Genomic DNA, 13,688 nt, shown 5'->3' on the forward strand with positions numbered 1-13,688 from the left:
CAGTTCTTTCTTTTTTTTTTATCCTCCAAACATAACTTTGTATTTTGCCGGTATGCATGTATAATTTCGTATTTGTTAACCATTATCTACCATGTAAAGTCGAATACATGCCTATGTTATATCTTCTGATACATTTCGTGTTATGTTTGACGAAAAAGAAAGAAGGAATGAAATAAATGAAATGAAAAGGAAAATGAATGAATGAATGAATGTGTGCAACCTCACGTCTCTGAGACGTCGCCTTTAACCACTCGGCCATACGTCTCGACGAGAAAATATGAGGAACGTAAACTTATGTATGTGAAAGATGAATCAGGAATCGTTTCGTCCACCTTCCATTCTCATTTTCAGTTTTAAGCTGCAAAATTGTCAACCTGATGAGAAGATTTGAAAAAAAAATAAAATGTATGATTACTGCAGCTTATTGTCTCAGCTACAACATACTTAAGTTTCAGAGGAAATGAAGCAAAATCAAGTGAGGTAAAAGTGCTTGAGCGTTATCGTCTATGCATGGTTAAAAAAAAAATCCCCCCATAGACATAACACATAATCTTCGCTGATTTTGATATCTTGCCTTTAATCACAACTTCTAGTATGATGACGTCATCAAATTAGAAAACATCGACATGGACTTGATAGACAATTGTTCAAAGTATAACATATTCAACGTATGTCGTCAGTTTGGTATTGACTGGACGATCAAACACAGGAACATGAGGCAGCGATTAGTAATCTTCGCTGATTTTGATATCTTGCCTTTAATCACAACTTCTAGTATGATGACGTCATCAAATTAGAAAACATCGACATGAACTTGATAGACAATTGAAGGGGTCGATGCAATATAGTGCTAACCCACACAATGTTCATTTTGAGATAATCGCTGTTGAATGTTTGGAAAGTCCATACATTGTATATTGATAAAACATGAATGCATGCATTTTTACCATCTTATTGGTTGAATTCAAATATGATATTTTCACGGAGGTTAGAGTGAAGGATAAGGATTATGAAAATGCTTAATCGTGTCATTAATTCCCAATCAATGACATCCCTACTATAGGCATATCATAATTTCTCATCTAAAATCAATGGTCTATAGGATTCATGCACCATTACTTGTATAGTGCATAAACTTTGCTTTTTAAGCTTTGAGTGAAACGTGTCATAGCATAATTCTGTAATTCCATCAGCAGTGATTGACATAATGAAGAAGAAATATATATCACATTGAACGCTTAGAACCTAACGGGGGGGGGGGGTATTATAGCATGATACTCGGTTTTTTACTGCCCAGCTAGATGCCAACAACATCCATCACTCACGGCTACGCATAGAGAAACAGCCATGGCGAAAATAAAACTTTGCTTTCTCATAGGCACAATGACACAGAACCCCGTCAAACACACTTTTCTTGGCAGGGATGGACATGAAAAAGTTCATTACTAATACTAAACAGCGTATGCATTCCATTCATGTGGAGCTAGATACCTCTATAGCAACATAAAGCCTGTCTTCAACTCCGTTGATAGAACAATGACAACCTGAAATTTCAAAGAGATGAGCGAGACGCTATATACACCTGGCCTAGAGTTAATTTATTCAGTTCTCATTCCTACTTCAAGTTGGGTTATGTTATTGTAATCATTCCCATCTGCAGTATAACAAAACCAAAGTGAGGGAAAAGGGGAGAGAAAAACGAGAGGTGGCAAAAGGAAAACTGCATGCACAACTGCAATCCATAGCATTGCGTGTGACAAGTGAAACAAATGTTTTAGTTGTTATAGCAGTGTTTTATGAGCATAAACAGACAAATAGACAGACAATGTCAAATTTAAAAACCATCAATTTAATGTCAGAGAAGATGGTAAACAAGATGCATTGAAACCGTAACTAAATCGAACATATTCAGATATAACATTCTTGAATTAAAAACAAGATAAAGAAAAATAATGTCCACGTCAGGATTAAAAAAAAAAAAAACGCCGCACGAACATGCATTATATTCTTGATGCAAAGTTCCAAGGATTGTCTCATTAATTTAAAAGCAATGATTCCCTTACCACCACCAGCACCACACCACAATGACGTCTCTAAAATCAATGGTAGCACATATTGTATCTTGCATTGAATTAGCTCCCTTTTCCTAAACTACCAGTGAAACGTGCCATATTATATGGTGTAATTCGATCAGTAGTGATTGACTTTAAAGAAGAAAGATAATGCAACAAATTGAATGCTTACCACATTGCTTATAGGGCTATTCCAGTTTGGTACTGATCTGTTCTATTCTCCCAGATGCCAACAACACATATCACCTATGGGTAAACTAGTGAAACAGCCATGACGAAAATAAACGACAGAGAACCCTGTCAAAATCACTACACTAATTGGAAAGGTATTGCCCGAAATTCCTCATATAATATGAAGCAATATCAAGTCACTTCCTTCCCTGCCTGTCTTTAACTCCGTTTTTGTCAAACAATAACAACCTGGAATTCTAAACAGATAAGCGAGACGCCATACACCTGGACTAGAGTTAATTAATTCAGTTCCCATTCCTGTTAGTTATGTAAACGTACACGTTCCTAAATATCCTGCTACAGTATAACAAGAACAAAATCTAAATGAAGAGAAAAGGAAAGAGAAAAAGAATGGTAGCAAGCGTGGCACTGTTTCAAGGGGCAATTTACAACATTACGCGTGACAAAATTAATGAAGCAAACCCAACCTCCAAACTCCAATACAAAACAAGGGAAATAGAGTAGCTGTGTTCATGACATCAGAGTGAAGCTGAACTGCTGAAAAAAAGAAAAGAAAAAAGAAATAAAAGGAAAAAGTCCTGCGGGACTCGATTAACTTCTCTCCTTCCGGTCGGGCATTATAAACACGCAGCGTGCTAAGCGATTCTGCCACACGGAAGATCCGAAGATCCTGTGCGAAACTTAAATCTATCTATGTATGCTATACACAACACAAATTTACATTGATATTCAGTTTTTTGGCGATATACGTCAAGTGACAACGAAAATAATGTTAAGTAGCGACTTGAAGTATAATATAATATTGAGAAATATTCGTGAAGTCCAATTCTTTATGCAGTCCTACATAATTCAGATGAAATTGTTTCTGTCATGCAACCAATTGAAAATTTCGTGTGGTGTCGGCGTGTCCAAGTAAGTTGATTGGAAAGGATATGTGAATGAATATTTACCAATAGGTCTTTATATTGTAAAAAAAAAAATCAAACATGGCCATGCGGTCTTTTAAGAGCCATCTTCACTTTAACATTTGTAATTTCAAGTCCAAGTTGCCAGTCAAAGCAATGTGGTCTCCAACACAAAACAAAGGGATATTGTGTGTGTGTGTGTGTGTGTGTGTGTGTGTGTGTGTACGTTTACATGAAAACGTGATTTCTACATGGACGAAGGTGAATACTCCATAAAAGAAAAAAAGCAAAAGATGTAAGTATTTTGTTTCGTGTTCTTATGGGGTTCGAACCCGTACGTGTGCAACCTCACGTATCTTGTGACGTCGCCTTTATCCTCTCGGCCATACGTCTCGACGAGAAAATATGAGGAATGTAAACTTATGTATGTGAAAGATGAATCAGGAATCGTTTCGTCCACATTCCATTCGCATTTTCAGTTTTTAGCTGCAAAATTATCAACCTGATGAGGAGATTTGAAAAAATAAAATGCATGATTACTGCAGCTTATTGTCTGAGCTACCACATACTTAAGTTTCAGAGGAAATGGAGCAAAATCAGCTGAAATAAAGGTGGTGAAACGTTGTCAAGTCAATGCATGGGTTAAAAAAAAAAATCACCTCCCTTAGACATAACACGTCAACTTGTCTGATTTTGAGTCTTTACCTTTAATCACAATTTGAAGTATGATGGTAAGTCTTCTCGAACTAAGAGTGTGGAACGTAAGCTTCTACGTGAAAGATGAATCATGACGATCACCCGTGACCGACACATCTTTAAAGGGATCAGTTATTAGAGGTGGAAGACCTCGTGCCAAGATATTGTTTCAGCAATTCCAAAGCAATGATACCCTTACATTTAGGTATACCATAATTTCCCTCTGAAATCATTGGTATTATTCATGTACAATTGCTTGCCTTGTCCATAAACTTTGCTTTATAAACTTTCAGTGAAAGGTGTTATAACATAATTCTGTAACGCCATTAGCAGTGATTGACTACATAAATAAAGATATATCAAATTGAACGCTTAGCGCGTATAAAAGGGGGATTTTAGCCTGATGTTGTGTTATTCACTGCTCAGATACCAACAACACTCATCACCTACGGTTACGTATAGAGAAATAGCCATGGCGAAAATAAGGTTTTCCTTTTCTTTGGCAGATAGACACACAACCCCTTTGAACACACTATAATTGACATGGAGGGACATGAAAAAGTTCATTACTACTACTAAACAGTGATGCCTTCTACTCATGTGGCACAAGATACCTCTATAGCAGCATAAAACCTGTCTACAATTCCGTTATTGGGTCAAACAATAGCAACCTGGAATTTCAAAGAGACGAGCGAGACGCCATACACCTGTCCTAGAGTTAATTTATTCAGTTGCCATTCCTGCTCCAGTTGAGTTATGTAAATTATTTTCCGACCTGTCTTGTGCAGTGTAACAGGAACAAACGTAGAGAAAAGGAAAGAGAAAACGAAAGGTGGCAAGCGGGGCACTGTATATCAAGGGCAATTTACAACATTACGTATGATAAATGAAGCAAATCCAACCTCCAGCCTCCGACAAAAAAAAAAAGGGAACTTGAGTGACTGTGTGTCGTGGGGTAATGACATCGGAATGAGGCTGAACTGCCAAAAGAAAAACAAAGAAAGAGAGAGAGAGAGAAAAAAAATAATAGCGTCCTGCGGGTCCCGAACATCTCGTCCTAAGGTAGTGCATAATGACCATGCAGCGCGCTAAGCGACTATAAAGCCACACGGCTGTCCCGAAGATTGGATGTGAAATTCATATCTTTATATCATTTACAACATGAAAAAGTTCATTACTACTACTAAACAGTGATGCCTTCCATTCATGTGGCACAAGATACCTCTATAGCAACATAAAACCTGTCTACAACTCCGTTATTGGGTCAAACAATAACAACCTGGAATTTCAAAGAGATGAGCGAGACGCCATACACCTGGACTAGAGTTAATCAATTCAGCTCCCATTCCTGCCAGTTATCTAAACGTACATGTTCCTACCTATCCTGTTACAATATTACAAGAACCAATGAAGAGAAAAGGAAAGAGCAAACGAAAGGTGGCAAGCGGGACACTGTAACAAGGGGCAATTTACAACATTAAGTGTGACAAAATTAATGAAGCAAAGCCAATCTCCAAACTCCAATACAAAACGAGGGAAATAGAGCAGCCGTGTTCACGGGTTACGTATACTTGGTAAAATAATACGATAAATGACATCGGAGTAAAGCTGAATTGCCGGAAAAAAAAGAAAAAAAGAAAGAGAAAACTTCCGCGGGAGTCGAACTTCTCGCCTTCCGGTATGGCGTTATGAACACCCAGCGCGCTAAGCGATTACGCCATATGGCTGTCCTGGAGATTCTATGCGAAACTTAAATGTATGATAATACTGTCGTGACAGTGCTGACTGAGATGGCGCTATTCAACTTCCCACAAGTGGCCGCGTGGATTCGACCAATATACAGTTGCAAAGAACAATCGGGAATCATTCCGTACAGATTGCATTCTCATTTTCAGTTTTTAACTACAAAATTGTCGACCTGATGAGGAGATTTGAAAATATAAAATGCATGATGACTGCAGCTTATTGTCTCAGCTACAACATATTTATGTTTCAGAGGAAATGGAGCAAAATCAGATGAGGTAAAGGTGCTTAAACGTTGTCAAGTCAATGCATGGTTTGAAAAAAAATCACCTCCCATAGACATAACACGTAAACTTGTCTGATTTTGAGTCTTTACCTTTAATCACAATTTCTAGTATGATGACGTCATCATATATCAAAACCATCACATGGACTTGAGAGGTAAATGTTCAAAGTACAACATATCTGAATTTGGGATAATATTGAGCTTAAACAACAGAGATACGAGCAAATGAATGTCAGAAACAGTACCTCAAAAAAATCAATTCCACTTTTTTTATATAAAATGACGATTTGATGACGTCATCGCGTTTCTCTGGCAATATTGATACTTGGAATGTTATTTACAATTCATATGCTTTTGTAATATGCAATAGAAATATAGGGTCAACGGACGATTTAAAGAGCTATGACGAAATAAACAAAGACATGTCTTTTCACTATATTTGCAGAAAGACGCGCGTGCGGAATTTCAACTTTGACGCCTGTGCATTCCTTTGTTATGGGTCGAAATCGATCGGAAATCAATGGATACTGTTACTCAAAGTATCAGGAATCCAAATCAGTCAAAAAAATTGCATTTCCATGTTTCTTAAGCGCTCTGCGCGCGAAATTGCGCGGACGGACGCGCACGCGAGAAAATGTTTGAAACGCTTATAATTGTCTGAAACTTCGAGATTTCCCATTGGGAAGTCGTTTTGAGCCTTTTAAAATTTTGACCTGCGCTTACGCGCGCCTAATGATGACCTGGGTAACTAGCGTTAGAAAGTAAGATAGAGCGTGACCTGAACTTTATGTCCAGCGAAAATGATACAGAAATGACATCTAGTTATGAAGTTATGATTGATCATGTGACAAGGTCCGAAAATCACAAAATGGCGCCTAGATGACGTCATAGATATGTTACTGTCATGAAAACCTTATTGTGGCTAGATATTGTTATGAGACATGTTGACTGAAAATGTCATGTCATTCCGTGATGTCATTGTTGAGATATTGACGACACAAAATGTGGCAGAAAGAAAGAAGAATAAAAAAAAAGAGAAATTTTGACAATTACAATAGGTGATACGCTGATAGCGTATCACCTAATAAAGAGAGATTTTGACAATCACAATAGGTGATACGCTGATAGCGTATCACCTAATAAAGAGAGATTTTGACAATCACAATAGGTGATACGCTGATAGCGTATCACCTAACAAGGACTCCTCACTTTTCTGTTGATCACTCCAAACTGGTTGGCCTCACCGAGTTCTTAATTTTAACGAAGTCTCATTTGATGTCCTGAATAATATGAGCTCTAATGTTGATAGTAATGTGAGAAAGCATTTCATGTTTATGAATATCATCACTTATAAATGGCAGGGTAATTGGGAGAGCTTTCAAGGGACAGCCAATCATGACTTGCATGAATTCCTTTTACATTATTAATGTAAATACTTGCTTTTTGGAATCGTATAACAGGGGTAATAATTTGAAGAATTAATTGCAAACATACAAGATGTATGGTGTAAATAAAACATTTAAGCAGTAAAAATCATGTACAGACCTCTGACGTCTCTGCTCCAGTAGTTTGTGATACTGCCTTGATGACTGGCATCTGAATCAAGTCGAATCTTTCTCCAGTGATGATTATATCTAAACCTCCCCTGAATTGGTAAAATCAAGTATTAATTTATTATGCTATTAAGTGTTAGGTATAAAAATCCTGACTAAATATTTACAATGTTTTAAACCTATCGAAGTCCTACTATACAAAGAGCATTCCTAAATAAAACGTCAGAACAGCTATACATGTAGCTACCATAGCTACAGCTAATCAGCTTCAATTGATATAATATGGTTGTATTTACGGTGATTTACAGTGATTTGCAATATAAGTATAGAGGCTGCATGCTTGTAAAGGCATTAACTCATTTTGTGCCACGCTTACAGAAGGTAAATTGGCATGGCATTACCACTGAAATACTATTTGTACTATTTAGTAGCATTAGGAATGAAAAAAGTGAGACTTAAGATAACAGGTTTGTTTAAAAACTCAAGGAATCACATCCAAAAGTCTACTGTTGAAACTGACAGTTCCACCACGCTGATCCAATATGTCCACTTGAGTCTGACTTACGACATAATTGACTGTTTCCTGTCCAAGCCAGTGATAACTGGGTTGGGCCTGAAGGTAAACACATCAGTTGTTGTCAGCTGTGTTCCATCAAAGGTCATGGTCAGTACTTGACTGCCTTCTGGAGATTTTGTGGTTGTACAAGATGTTTCATTCAGACTACGAGCCCTGTGGAAAACAAAAAATGTAATGTATTCGTCTTCTTTTTTCACGGTAGCTTTCCATAAAATTACATCAAAATTAATTATTTACAAAAGACCAGATGAAAAATAATTTGAAACACTGGCCTTAGATTTGAACCCATCACTTTCTGCCTTACTGGGCCAAAACCCTGCCAAAAAGTTGGAGCCAGTTCATAAAACCCAATTCCTTTAATACCTCTCTTTTTTTCTTCATTCTCTTCAGTACATCTCTTCTATAACACCTCAGTCTTCAGGATGACATGCTGTTTTATGAATTAAGTATTTTTTTTTCAAAGAGTGCAATGGACAGATTTTTGATCTGTTTGTTATACTTTTACTCATGAGAGTGTCATAATGAAGTCTGAACAAGTTGCTCAATGCCACATATCTATAATTGCTTTAATACTTTCCTTGTGGGGAAAAAACACAAGAAAGTCCTCTCCTGTTATTGAAATTAGATGATTACTAACCAGGAGTGTAACTGCACAAAACATTTATAATGGTTTCCCATTCAAATGTGAATCAACTCCAAGCTCATTCAAAATGTCATACTTTCTTGTATGGTGTACAAATTCACATGTAACCCTAAAAAACATTACTGAGAGCATACAATGTAGTATACATACACTCAAGCTTTTCTCATCTGAAAAGAGTTTGCATTACTTCTCAATGTAAACAGACAATGTAAAGAAAAAAAAAATCATCTGCATGTACTTTAAACCTCTTATTCTTCTAAGGTCACTCATACATATGCTGCATTTGGAAACTGTAGTATTCCACAATAATTTGAAATACAGGGACTTGTATAAGAACTTAAACATAGGTCAATTTGAAAAATCTTATGAACCCATTCCTTAAGTGAACCTGGTATACCAGGTTCAAAGTAGACAACAGTGCCTGCATTTAAGGTTTAAAGTCATGTTTGTGTTATGCAGACCAGAAAAAAAAATACATTTCTGATTTTAATAAAAGAGTGTCCCCTATCAATATCTGGGTTTTTTTTTTCTTTGTCAAAACTGGGAGTATTTTTGTCTAATTTACCTTTCGCAACGTAATACTGCACTTGTTTTGCTATAAAACTCATATGAAGACCTGCGTAGCAATCAATGGTGAGCTCAGTAGATTTTGACTTTCGCTGATCATGCCAGTGCCATAGTCATGAGAAATGAGCCCCGTGCACGCTCTACTCAAATCTCAAATGCATTCAATATTTTGCATTGTACATGTAGTTGACTATGTAGAGGGGATACATGTGCTGCTTGACTGGTTTAACACAGACAGATTACTATTAACCTGTCTGTTTTTTTTTTGTTGACTGGCAAATAGAATCTCGCTCAGGGGCATTACAGGCTCTCGGAGAATTGCGGGGGTAACAGGTCAAGTCATAATTAGCAAATGGGTAACATTCCCTGCATACGTGTCAAATGACTTGTCTTCTGGCTGAATGTAAACCTGCCCACGTGCAACTTTCTAATGTCAACTCACATATCAATACATTCTGCAGCTCCAAATTGGGCTATTACATTCCTTCCAGAAGTGAGGAAATCTCCAGAAATCGTGACTCTGGTTCCACCTGCTGCTGGTCCTTCTGTCGGAGTGAATCCACTGATTGTGGGATCCTTGGTAGAACACACATGAACAATGGGTAAACAATGTACATTGTATGTGTCTGATCAGTCTCAAAGTGTTCATTTCAGCACTGGGCATCTACATGTAAAGCTATACTTATACTATTTGAAGGCACCTATCGTGTGAACATCCTTGAAGCATTTCTGATATTACCGGTTCAGGAAATAAATTAAAGGAAAGGAAGTAATGCCAGCTACGAAGTTAAGTTGTTATCATGAAATCAACCCAAAATATATTCTTTTCGTAGCAATAATAACAAGTACACTGTAGGAATCCAGTTTCATCCCCAATCAGCAAAAATGGCTTCTACACTTTGGCTCTTTTCGTCACTTTTAATAAATTGAGGTCTGCTATAACATTCTCCTCTACATGAGTTTAGAGAATCAGAGCTAAGAATACACAGCTGTATTTTCAAGTGCACTTAATTTGGTCCTTGAAGGAGTAAATGGGGTAAATATCTGTCTCATAGAATACACTTACTCTGTACAGAAAATCCTCTTCACTGCTTGCATCTCTCACTTGACTATCCAGAGTGAGTGTGAGATCAATTTGTCCCTCCAGTATCTGACCGCCTACTCCCGTCAAACAGCTGACACTAAAAAGAAAGAAGAAACAAAACAAAACAAAACAAAACAAAACAAAGCAAAACAATCAATATGTGGAATGCACTGCATGGACTTATGTAACCTAAACATTAAAAAACAAGAGACCGGGGGGTCTCACGCTCACCTGAGTATCGCAAGTTCACCTTCCATGCATTCTTGCAGACTCTTACCTGAGAATATTGAAACTTGTTGTGGGGGTAGCTTTGAGAGCTGGCATGCTACCTCTTAAGTTTGGTGAATATTCATCAGGGGGTTTTCAATGATTATGAACATGCACAATTTACATTACTATTTTGACCCATCCCACTCCATTCCATTGGGTCCGAAGGGGGGAGGGGGGCACCCCTGATTCTGCCATGAACAAATTTGAAACAACAGTCATCAATATACGGACTCATTGTATTAACTTAGCTCAATTACAATGTACTTCTGGTTCTAGAGAAAATTTTTAAAGATTCCTTACAGAGGGACCCCTGGGGCCCCTCAGGTAGGGCATGGTGCCCATTTGATGGAATTGAGATCCTATCCCCCTGGGGATGCTACATGCCAAGTTTGGTGAAAATCCATCATGGGGTTTCAAGAAAAAGATGAAAATGTACAATTTGGGCCCCATTAGGACCCCTCCCCACTCCCCTCCCCTGGGTCCGAAGGGGGGCACCCCTGATTCTGCCATGAACAAACTTGAAACTACAGTCATGAATGTACTAACTCATACATTGTAGTATTAACGTAGCTCTGTCACTTCTGGTTCTAGAGAAGAAGATCTTTTAAGATTCCATAATTTTCGGGAGTATGGTGCCCACTTGAACAAATTGAGATCTAGCTATTCCCCTAGGGATGATACTTGCCAAATTTGGTGAAAATCAGTCAAGGGGTTCTCAAGAAGAAGATGAAAATGTAAAAAGTTTACGCACGACGGACGACGCACACTGGACGAAGAGCGATCGCAATAGCTCACTTGAGCCTTCGGCTCAGGTGAGCTAAAAAATGCTTTGCTAAAACTCTCCAGTTATAGGTGCCTTGTTGAGGAAAGTATGCAGTCATCTTAATGCCTTTTTGGCCCTAATCAAGGTACACAATATGTATGGTATGTTTTGAACAATTCATAAAAGTGTAAGGTCACCTTTCTGTCTCACCTTTGTTCATGAAAAGGATGCATTGCCTATAAATAGCAAGTCATTTTTTTTCTTTTTTGTTAATACCCAAAACAAGGTGCCCAGGCAGGATTACTTGAATGGGGATATGCAAAATGCTTGCGAAAACACCAGAAATGACAGAATGGTATGGTGTAACACAGGTGTGTTTAACTTGGAGGACTCCAATTTTACACAAATATGTAATGAAAACAATCCTTGACAAGTACTTCATACTGCTTTTCTCTTTTACTGCATAGAAAGTTATGCAGACAGAGAGAGCTATGGCAGGTACAGAACAGTGTCTTTAATACTAAACTATTCATTGGAATGCAACAGCGAATGTTTTGGTGTAATTTCAGAACACGACATGTCACTGCTGTTGTCTTGTACACCAAATATGCAAAGAATCTGTTTTGTGCAATAAGCCCACTTCTATTTATGTCTACTTTTACACTTTTGAACAAATACATTTTTCTTTCACTATTTGACACTATCAAAGAACTCCTCAGGAAAACTGTAAATGCTTTTTAAAAACTTTTACAAAAATCGTTTGTTTCTTTCACTCTCTCATTCTTATTTGTATAATTCCATCATTTCCATGTCAGCCTTTTGGACTTGAACTTGAAAAGAATGTGAATAAAAATGTAAATGTAATCCTCATAATGCTATCACAAACATATGAATCAACTTTTATCACCATTAATACAGATCATATAAATTTCCAGACAATTGCATGTGAGTTGGCTAAAGTCGAAAGAATTAATGAGAAATATCACTGAAGGTTGATTAATACTCCACATAACAATTCTGTGTTTGTACACTGCCAAGAACGATGGATACTAAGCTACATTTCATAATATATTGTACTACAGGTAGTATACTGTAAAGCTTTTTTCCTTTTTCGAGGGCCATAGTGTGCAGTTACAAATTGTACCAACTTAGGAACTTTTCTGTTCTCTTCAAACTGTATCTTGCACAATTCCACATCCAGTTTTGTGTGTGTGCTAATTTTCTTGTGACTGTCTCTAAAACTGAGGAAGTACTGAGTAGTATGACTTGCAAAGCTCTTTACTTGATTTTGGGGCCATGATGTGCTGTTACCACGGTAATAATATCTGCAGCTTTTGGGAAAACAATTCTTACAGAGCCCTACATTGAGCTGATCTTGCACCATGCTTCTTTTGAATAGCTTGAAAAATGTAGTAGATGCCACATTCACAACAGATGGAATGCCCAACCTACTGACCACACACTGATTACTATAATCATGCCCTCTTCAAACTTCATTTGGAGAGGGTATAACAAGATTACAGCTTTATCAAATGTTCATAATATCTGACCCTATTAGAGTAATTGGTAACAAGATGGTTCTGCATTCTTTCTTTCTTTCTTTCTTTCTTTCTTTCTTTCTTTCTTTCTTTCTTTCTTTCTTTCTTTTTTGACAATCACTACCCCAACAGCTTTGGTTGGCTTACAGTTGTGCCTTAAAATACAAACCTTTGCCCAGGCTCATAGAACTCTGCCATGCCATTTAGATCACACTGAATCCCTGCCACTGTGATACTGGAAATATCCTCAAAGTTCACTCCGAGGTCAGTTCCAAAAACTGCTACTCTTGTTCCTCCTGCTACTGGTCCAATTACAGGGTAGAACTATCAGAGAATTTCAAAGAGGAAAAACTATAATTATCATGCTATTGATCATGTGCTTATATATCACCCACGAAAGTGAAAAGGGAACATGTGCTTTCTATTGACATTTGCTAAAATTTCTTAAACTACTTTTGCAATGTGTCATACACCCATTGCTTGTCAATTTTCTAAAAAAAAAAAAAAAACCAACACCTACATAAGAGACACAGAATAAAGTTTCTTTGATAATGCATATGGCATAAATTCATATATTCTGAATTTCAGACACATTTAGTGAACCTACATGTACATGCATGACTAGAGTATTTGCTGTATACAGAATTGCAACCCTTACGTCAAGTACACACAATTTAAAAAGATGCTCGCTTACAAATATGCAATCTGCATAATATACATTACCAGTCCTGTATACAATATACTTTGTTGTATTATGCAAAATATGATGTTTCAAAAAGCACGGTACAAGTTCGAAAAC

General features: G+C 37.3%; 1 protein-coding gene across 1 annotated transcript in view; it reads right to left on the reverse strand.

Annotated features, from left to right (window-relative positions):
* Positions 1–13,688, reverse strand: part of LOC140245294 (plexin-A4-like) — a 115,922-nt gene that overhangs the window by 51,217 nt on the left and 51,017 nt on the right. Inside the window, exons 15-19 of the mRNA XM_072324881.1 lie at positions 13,059–13,213; positions 10,301–10,415; positions 9,677–9,810; positions 8,013–8,177; positions 7,440–7,539 (exon numbers count right to left, since the gene is read on the reverse strand). Of these exons, the coding sequence (XP_072180982.1) occupies positions 7,440–7,539; positions 8,013–8,177; positions 9,677–9,810; positions 10,301–10,415; positions 13,059–13,213 (669 nt within the window). The remainder of the gene's footprint in view (positions 1–7,439; positions 7,540–8,012; positions 8,178–9,676; positions 9,811–10,300; positions 10,416–13,058; positions 13,214–13,688) is intronic.

The sequence above is a fragment of the Diadema setosum genome, chromosome 2, assembly GCF_964275005.1.
Source record: "Diadema setosum chromosome 2, eeDiaSeto1, whole genome shotgun sequence".
Classification (NCBI taxonomy): domain Eukaryota; kingdom Metazoa; phylum Echinodermata; class Echinoidea; order Diadematoida; family Diadematidae; genus Diadema; species Diadema setosum.